General features: G+C 41.1%; 1 protein-coding gene across 1 annotated transcript; it reads right to left on the reverse strand.

Annotated features, from left to right (window-relative positions):
• Positions 1–1,687: 1,687 nt before the first annotated feature.
• On the reverse strand, positions 1,688–6,866 carry LOC146330554 (fibroblast growth factor 20-like). Its single transcript, XM_084714194.1, has 3 exons — positions 6,018–6,866; positions 3,798–3,901; positions 1,688–3,278 (listed from the first exon to the last, which is right to left on the reverse strand). Exons 1-3 carry the CDS (start codon positions 6,361–6,363, stop codon positions 3,033–3,035), a joined length of 696 nt encoding a protein of 231 aa, XP_084570320.1. The 5' UTR covers positions 6,364–6,866; the 3' UTR covers positions 1,688–3,032.
• Positions 6,867–9,469: the final 2,603 nt, after the last annotated feature.

Raw genomic sequence — 9,469 nt, forward strand, 5'->3', positions numbered from 1 at the left:
CTGTTTTAGCTGCTTAGCTTAAATACAGAAGACAGTTAACATCACATGACAAAACTAGATTGCTACAACAGCTTTTCTACTTCCAAGCTTAAATAACCGTGTCTAAGATGTGTGTTGATGTTTCAGAATTTATTTACGCCTTTCCCTCAAATCAAGTAACTTTATCAGACAGTAGTGTTAGCCAAGAAGTGGTTGAATGCTCATGTTAGCTGTTGTCTCACATTAGCAAATGGGAAATCAAATATGTTTTTAGCTTGAAAAATGGCCTGATATCCCTCCATATTTTTTACAATCTATGATCTTTTCAGCTGATCAATCGGGAACAATAAAATTATAACGATTTGTCAGATTCCATGCAGCTTGAAACCCGCAACACAGCAGCACAACTTTAGTGCAAAGATCAGTTCACTGTATAACAAATTGTCTTTTAGATATGTGTGCTGTTACACCAGTAGAAAAAGCATAATATTCAGCCTAGGTCTCTGTTTTTACTGGAAATCATTGGAACTGTGAGCCACTAGTTGTAATAATATCACAGCTCTTGTAGCACCTAACAAAAGATACTTGCTTTAGTAAGTCAGCATTGCACAGACAAGGAGCTGGTCTTTATTACTTGCTAAATTAATCAAGTCTATTATCTTCTTAATGTTCACACACCAGTTGATTTAGCATATGGACAACACTGTTCTAGCTGTACGGAAAAAAACAAGAACTTGTCACAGCAGCTCATTTCCTGTCCAAAAAATGAACAATTGTTGTCTATACAAGATGTACCTGCTGCTTTATGTGAATCAGCTCATGCAAATCTTAAAATCTGCACCAGTTAAAGATACTACCTAACATGAGATAACTTTGAGCCATTTAAGTACAAACAATATGTAAAATGCTGTCTCACAGACTCTGCTTTTAACAGACTTTATGGACATCGTCAACCCATAAAAGAACGACAATCCAATTGTCAATTTCACAATAACATTATAGGGAGGGTCAGCATGTTTGTACTCTGTATACTTTGCATTGTGGATAGATGCTGTATATTAAATGGGCACTCAAGTGATATTACATGTCAAAGTCAATTTACAAAATTGGGGAGTATTAAGGTTCTGGAAGAGCCTTGTCAAGTCTGAGAAAGAACAGGGCACTTTCAAGGATTGATTTGTTGATCCTGTGTTAAGTTATCTTGAAGTTAAGTTTCTTATTTGGAAAACATATATGATAAAAAACTTGCTCTGTCTCCAGTATACTTTAAGATGAGTCATGGTTGCTTGTTTTCAAAATGATGAAAACACTGCAAACCATGATGAATGTCAGTGTTGAATCCAGTCCCGACCCCTGCATCCTTAGAATTTCATAAATTTACTGGCAAGAGTTTCAAGTATGGTCTTTGTACCAGTGCTGGAACAAAGTAACTGCAGGAGCAGCTGCAGCTGTAAGTTATTTGTGTGAACTTGAAGAACTGACTCGTGAAAATGAGAAAATGTAAAAAGCAATAAAAATGTCTTTGTTATGTTCATTAATGTGACTTAAGAGTTGTTGGTTCAACAAGCTTGCTCAACATGTTTTCTCAAGTACAACTGGTTTTGTATTTGTTTAAATCAGCACAACTTAGTCTAATTAATTTTTTTAAGTTAAAACAAATAATTTATTTACTTTATTTGTTATTAATTTACCAATGTGAATCTGCCCACTCACATAAAAACATGAGGTCAGCAGATTTTTCTGTGTCCCAGGCTAATCTTGATAACTTGGTTATCCATGTATAAAGAACAGAGCCCTGAGAAACAGACTGTTTGGAATTTGGAAGATATTGTTTCATCACAGATGCATATGATACTATGAAGGCCATTTTAAAAATCAACCCTCTGAACCCACAGCCTACAACCCTTTTTGAATAAACCTTGCACTGCATAAAACAGCATATATACTAATGACAACACAAGAAATAAGGAAAACTTCTCAAGGCTTGCTCTGGATTTTTTTTTATTTTATCTCATACCTGTAAAAATATATTCTCAAAATAAATAAATATATGAAATAAATATACTGTATGTCCTAGGAAACAAAAACTCATAAATAAGAATAGAATCTGTCAACAGGTTTGTAAAGGTGTCTCTGTCTGTCCCGTGCTGGTTGCTTGACTGCAGTCAGTGGGAGATCAACAGAATTCCTTCACAAGTCTCTCTAGAGTTCTACGCAGTATTCCACCACAGGACACCACAGAAGAAGTCCTTATAAAAACTCCATCGGCTCTGTACTTCTTCTTCTCTTGTTCCTCATGCACTTTGTAGAAAAGTCATATTTTTTTTCTGCACACCATCTGTCGTTGGAGCCATTTCAAAGGGAATCCATCCATGTGAGTCTGATACAGGTGATTCCCCCGACTCTCACAACCCGTTTCCACCAACAGACATGGCTGCTTTCCAGTGCATAAAACTACCTTTTTGTGTAAACCAGCCACACTGTATTATGGATTATGCATTTATAATAAATCGTTTACTTAGCAGCCACAGTAGTGTTTTGAATAAAATTAAAAGGCCTACTGAAAACAGTGGAATTGACAAGACTCACCAGCCACAGGTGTAAAAAGCTACTAGCAGCCAGTTGTTAATCTCACTTATTAGTTCCCACACTTTAGTTCTCTTGAACATGCAGTTTGGACTAGCAGTAGATGGATTTAACTCAAAGGGAATCCATATATCATCGTTTGGCCACCAGGGCCTCTGCATAGGCCGATTAAGGGACAATACCAGGGGCCCAGGTAGCCTCCGTGTCTGTCATGAGGGCCTTTCACAGAAGATCCCTGGTGCTGTTCAGTCAAACTCCTCGGCTAGTCTGCTTCAGAGAGGGTTTCTTTCCTTCCTCTATGCCAGTGGTGGGGAGTGTTGATTTCTGGTGCACCTCTCATCATCCTGTTTCATCCAGACCAACAAGATCTTCCATCTCCCTCAAGAAAGGGGTTGGGATTAGGTGCACTTGGGTTGCTTTTCAGCTCTGACAGGGTCATGGTAACACCCTGCCACCCCCCCTCAGTCTCAGCTCTGGCCCAGTATCTCCCTGTACAGCTCCGGCACTCTATCCGGATCCACGGGCCTCGGTAGAAAGTGAGTGAACCTCTGATGTCGCCTCGACCTCGTCCCGTCCCGGGACGTACCATCTTTGTTTAGCGCGACAAAGTAAAATGCACCTCTTTCTCCATGCCGGTAGATGTTGGATGAGTAGGTGTTGTACCAGTTTTCTTCAAACTGCTCCCTAAAAACACATTCTGCAGACAGCTTTTCCTGCAGAAAGACAAGCAGAAGAAAATATGACTTATGTGATGCAAATTGTCAGAAAATCAGATATGCTGAGAAGTGGTGCACAGGGATGTCATTATTTGTATCTGTATGTGTTCAACCACCAAAATTACCTGTCTCTGCATCTATATTCAGATAGAAGACCAGAAGATGTGGTTTATACCAGAAGTCACATTAAATTTGGGCAAATCTTGTATTTCATAAAATGGAGTTTTATGAACTGCCTGAAGCCCATGACCACCTCGCCTTTCAGTGGGAAAAAAAGTGTTTTATAAATCCAAAGATTCTGCCTTGCATTAGAAATAGAATCTCCATGGAGAAGATATACAAATATATAAAAATATCCTTCAGCTGAAGGGAATAATATTGATTAACATAGGTAAGACCTTTTGCTTTACGAGTAACTGGGTGGGCTCCTAGTATACAGGACTGTAGGTTATGATGTACATCTGTGTGCAGATGGATGTGTGTGTTTAGTGTGTACTCAATAGTGTGTGTACTCACCGATCCGTACAGTTCTCCCTTGCTGTTCATGGCGAGGTAGAGGCCACTGTCCACCCCTCTGATGCTGACCAGTCCCACAGCCAGACTGATAAACTCCAAAATACCTGCACACACACACACACACACACACACACACACAATAAATTACATTACATTCACTTCTGTTCAAAATAACTTAATCATAGTCACATTCAGCCTCATTGACACATCATGTAGCACAAATAGGATTTGAGACAACAGCTTTTGCAGTATCCTACACTATCATATATGGGTGAAATATTAGATATGCTAGCCAAAAGCAGCACATCTGAAGACTGAAATCTACCTGCACTCAAAACATTAAAAGCACAGTAAATAACTCTATGTACTGTATATCCACACCAGCTGACTCTGAGTCTGGAACGGCCTCTGGCATGAAGTTGCATCCAAGTCTCAAATGGAATAAAAGCAAGTGCCAGAAGTGCTACAGCCTCGCAGCACCAAAGAGATCTACTTTTGATCTGCCGTAAGCTGCAGCTGTTTATCTTGATAAGTGAAGATAAGCTGGTAAAAGTAAAGAAAAGCTCTCAATCTAATCTCAGAGAGGAAATGTGGTGGAAATGTGCAAACATAAAATACTCAAAGTGTCCCACCTGGAAAGCATATTTATCTTCTCTGGATGCATTATAACATCTACTGATAGCACCACAGACTACAGTTCATTGTTACAGCAGTAGCTGCTGACATCACAGAAGGCTACTACATATACTATCAGAATTTGATTATAGTAACCTGTATTGCTGGAGTAGCAGGGGTATTATATTATGATATTAATAGTTTTATGATTATATAAAGAGGGTGGGAGTGGTGCAGCTACAGTGAGCCAGTGTTCCAGGGCCTCCACCATGAGCATAAGCTACCTGTCAGACTACTGTGTCTTATAGTAGAGTCTAGGGCTTCACTGATATATGGGTTGATCAATATTATCGGCCCTATATTGGTGGCCTGATATCGGCCTATCACAACTAGAGATGAAACAATATGAAAATTTCATATCATGATAATAGTGATCAAAATTTTATTTTATTATCACAGGATTGTTAAAACATACTGAAAATGTTCTGATACACACACTGAAATCATTTCACCATTTTTTCGGTTGAAAATCTCTCAACAATTTGAAATCGCATCAAGTCCTTTGCAATGTCATTGTGTTTTCAATGACAAAACAAACCCAAGTTGCTTCTGTGCCTGCATCTGGTTGACTTGCTAACTTTTCGTTGATGTCGAACAGTATTTATTTAGAGAGTTTTTCAAAGCACTGTCATCAAACCTTTGAAACTAATAACACTAATCGTCAGGAGTTTTAGTGCAATTTTGTTGTGAAACTGATCCTAATCACCAGGGGTGTAAATCACAAATTTCGTCATGATATGATATCATATTGATCCTTTGGACATTGAGACAATAGTTTTTGATCTCAGAAAGTCTACTACGATACGATTTTCATTCAATTCAATTCCGAGGGCTGTGATGGATATCAGAGATACTGTATGTCCATTAAACACAATCAGTTACAGTGATGTCAACCCACAAAAATTCGATAATTTTATGACTCCTCCAGACATCTGAGTGCTTGGGAATCTTAAAGATGACGATAAAGGTAGATATTTTCACTTTGCATCAATCATATTAGATTGCTGAACACTGAATCGATTATCTATCCGAATCGATGTGTTGTCACACCCCTGCTAATCACAGCTATATTGTCTATACCCGTATCGGCATACATGTCGCCCGATATACACTGGTGAAAAAACTTCTTTTTTGTAACGGAACATAGCGCTGTTTATAGTTGTTAGCTTTATAGGTCGTACTTAATGTATATTTCATCATTTTTCTTAACTTGGGTTTTTTGCTCTATTTGTGTTTCAGCAGAAATTATTTTTTATGAATATCATTCTGTAGAAATTATATTGGCCAATATATCGATATCGGCATTTTTTTTTTTACCCCCAAATATCAGTATTGGCTTAGATGCCAAAAATCCAGCATTGGTTGGGCCACTGAGTCTTTGGCAGAAATCTCTCAATTGACCACTACTAGGCTACTTCTACTATTACTACTACTACTACTATTACTATCACCACTACTAGCCTACTACTACTACTACTACAAATAATAATAATAATAATAATAATAATAATAATAATAATAATGAAAAAGGCTTTTTTTGCGTACCGAATCTGCTGTGGTCCTTCCTGGTGCCCTGCACGGTGCCGTCGGGACGGATCTCCAGGTGGAAGCCGGTCCTGCAGTAGAGCTGCCGCCGCCTCAGGATCCCCTTCAGATGGCTGAGGTCCGCCAGGCTCCGGGACAGCCTCTCGGCGGACACCAGGTGCTCCTGCTGCTGCTGCCCCTGTCCCCCGTTCATCATCATCAGTCCGGTTACCGAGTTGTAGTCCACCGCCCCGGCTGGGGTGAGAACGAAATGAGAGCCGACGGGAGCCGGAGCGCCACCCGCGGGGCCGAAGCTGTCCAGAAATCCGTTGGCGAAGCTCCCAACCTCCGCCGCCGCTGCCCCCATCACAGATCACACCCGATCCGGCTCACAGCGCGCGGGAGATCCGAGTGATGAGCAGCGGGGAGAGCCTCGGTACGAGCCGGCGAGCCGGGGGGGTCAGCCCGGGAAGCGGAGGAGCAGAAAAGTTGGACGTGCGGGAGGAGAAAATCCCCAATGTGAGTGCGCGTTTTGGCGCAGTCAGTCCGGTCCAGCAGCGTTAATTAGACTGTCATCTAATTGAGGTTTGATCTTGATGTATGGAGGTATCCCCGGCTGCAGCAGCCCGTGTCCCCTCTTCTCTCCTCTCTTCTGCTATTTATCCCTCTCTCCTGTCCTCTGCCCGCTCCCTCTCTCTCCTCCTCACCTCGGGATACTCCCCTTTGCTCCGGAGCACTTCAGGGTTTTCCTCCCTCCCTCTCTCTCTCTCTCTCTCTCTCTCTCTCTCTCTCTCCTCAGCCTTTTTATTTCTGCGGTACCCTCTGACTGTCTGTCTGCTCTGCTCTCTCAGCTCCTCCAACAGCAGCAGCAGCAGCGTGTAGCGCAGTGAGACCAGCACACTGCACTCCACATCTATATAACGCAATACTCCCTATGGAAATTCACCCCGAGTTGCCTTTTTATGCAAATGCACCCCGATCCCCTCCCTTTATGGCTCATTTCTGCTCCCGTTTGAAACGGTGGCCCCTTCATCCCTCCTCCGCTCATCGCTCTCCTGCCTCACCTTTGATGTTCAGTTTCAGTGCAGAGCGCAGGGACTTTGAGAGGAAATTAAAAACTAGTCATAAAAATTAGCCTGACAGCCTGACTTATATTCCCTTGCAGCAACGCAGCGGTTTCACTGAAGCTCTTATAGACGTAGTATTACAGCCTATTGCTCGTGGGCACTTTAGTAGAGGCCAGTTCCACATTGAACTGTCAGAGCAGGGGAGAGCAGGGACCAAAGTACCATATAACTTTTTCACATTTCCCTCTTGGCACAGTATAACCATGTTTCCTGTGAACAACATACTGAAAATTGATGCAAATTGTTACTTTTGCAGATTTCTGTCAGTAGAAAAGTAATGGTTGGATAAACTGACGACAAAACAAGTAAGTATTTCCTGGCATATAATGGTCAGGGATTGTTCAGATTATTTTAGGTGGGGTTGTATAAGGTACTTTTCAATAGTCTAGATGTTGGGTGACACACTCAGCAGTACCAGCATGGAAGCTAAGCTAAGCAAGCTACAGCTTTTTCTGTAGGAAAATGCTTTTATACTAGCCAAAGATCATTTTCTCTGAACCAGCCAAACTCCAAAGGCAAAATCAGTCATTTTACCTCACAGACCACAGGAGTTGGTCGTCTCCTGCTGCCTCTATCTGTTTATTTGTTTGCTACTGTGTGACTTCTGTGTTTCAGAAAGATAGTTCAGATTCATTGAAGTCACACAATAACACAAACAAATCAAGAGAACAAGGTAGTGGTACACTAGCAAATCCAGCGCTCTAAGAGGTAAAATGACTGATTTCTCCTATGGAATTTGGTTGGTTTGGAGAAAGTGACAATTGGCCCATCAGAAAAGTCTGATGGCGGTCAGGTGGGCCATTTTTTAAGTGGCTAAAAATACCTTTTCTTGCTCACCCCATTCACAACAGTTCTTGCTTAGCTTCCACACTGGTACTCCTCTTTGCTTCTCCACACTGGGGGCGTGCTGATTGGCAGGTACCCTCATACAACCCCACATCAAATCATCCAAATTATCAATGATACACAATTACAGTTTATCACGTTGAATATTATATTTGTATGAAATTAGTCCAATGCATCAAACTCACCTATAGTACATAAGCACGGCCCCTGACACACTCTAGCACACACATCTGGACTATTGAGACCTCTGTTGATCTTTCCAACTTTGGAAATTTTTAGCAAATATAATCTTTAATAATAGCAGGCCAAAAGAATACCATGCTACTTTTATACTTCTCCTGTGTCCATCAGCTCTACCCTGGTTAGCATCAAATATAGGCTAGCATAACAAACTAAACCTTTACTGACACTTAGCCCACAGATAATTTACTCTCTAATTTAATCTTCAATGAATACACATTACCTTAAGAACAGAAAATACTTTGGTTTTGTATTATTTGCTTTACAAGCAAAAAATCATGTTTTTCTACTACGACTCTGGCAAGACTGATCTGATCGTGCTGATTTTTAGCTGTGGACTAACTCACATGGTGTTCTTCATGTGGACTTCGCGGCATGATCCTCAAGTCCATGATACAAGAGAAAAGGTTGCAACCGCCCCCATGATACTTACGTCCCTGCTTCCCCCTATTGTTAGACAGTTGCAGTTTGTGCGTGAAATTGACACATAGAAAAAGAGAGAGTGTGTATATGTCAAACAGCATGAAAGTGATATTGCCATTACCCCTAAACGCTTTACAGCCCTACGCCCCCATTTCGAAATGACTCAGGTGCGGCGGTAGAGACACAGAGAGAGGAAAGCCCCCATTTGCGTAATTTTCGCACTCGGCTGTTGATTTATTGCCCCTGTTTTATGTAACCCAGCCGCAGGTTTACAGCGCTCGCACAGACGCAAACACACACACACACACACACACACACACACACACACACACACACACACACACACTCACCCACACACACCTGTGCAAACGACATCACTTGACTGTCAATCCCCTCATTGATCTTTCCACGATGCTTTGAACAGCGCAGGAGCCCATATATCCTTAATTGTGGTCTTAAAAGACGAATGAAAGACGCAGATGCTTCAAAGTGCAGGGATCTTGTAAGGGGATCAGGCAATAACAACCAGAAGAAGGGAATATACCTGTTTGAACTGCAAGCTCAGATAATACCCCGACACTTGACACTTGAAGGGCTTCATAAAAAACATAAGCAGCTGTTAATCCTTTATGTAAATAAACCCAGTTTGTGCATAAACGTCGTTTTATTGATCATAACTTTGAAATGTAACAGCTGATCATAATGTATTAGTCCTTTACATACAAAATAACCTTCTTTAAAAGACTGGGCGATGTGGCTTAATAATTCTCAGTATTTTAGGCTATGTCACAATATCTCAAAAAACACTTTTTTTTTTCTAAAATAACACATTATTCT

The sequence above is a fragment of the Lutjanus erythropterus genome, chromosome 3 (genome assembly GCF_056507025.1).
Source record: "Lutjanus erythropterus isolate fLutEry1 chromosome 3, fLutEry1.hap2, whole genome shotgun sequence".
In the NCBI taxonomy this organism is placed as follows: Eukaryota; Metazoa; Chordata; class Actinopteri; order Lutjaniformes; family Lutjanidae; genus Lutjanus; species Lutjanus erythropterus.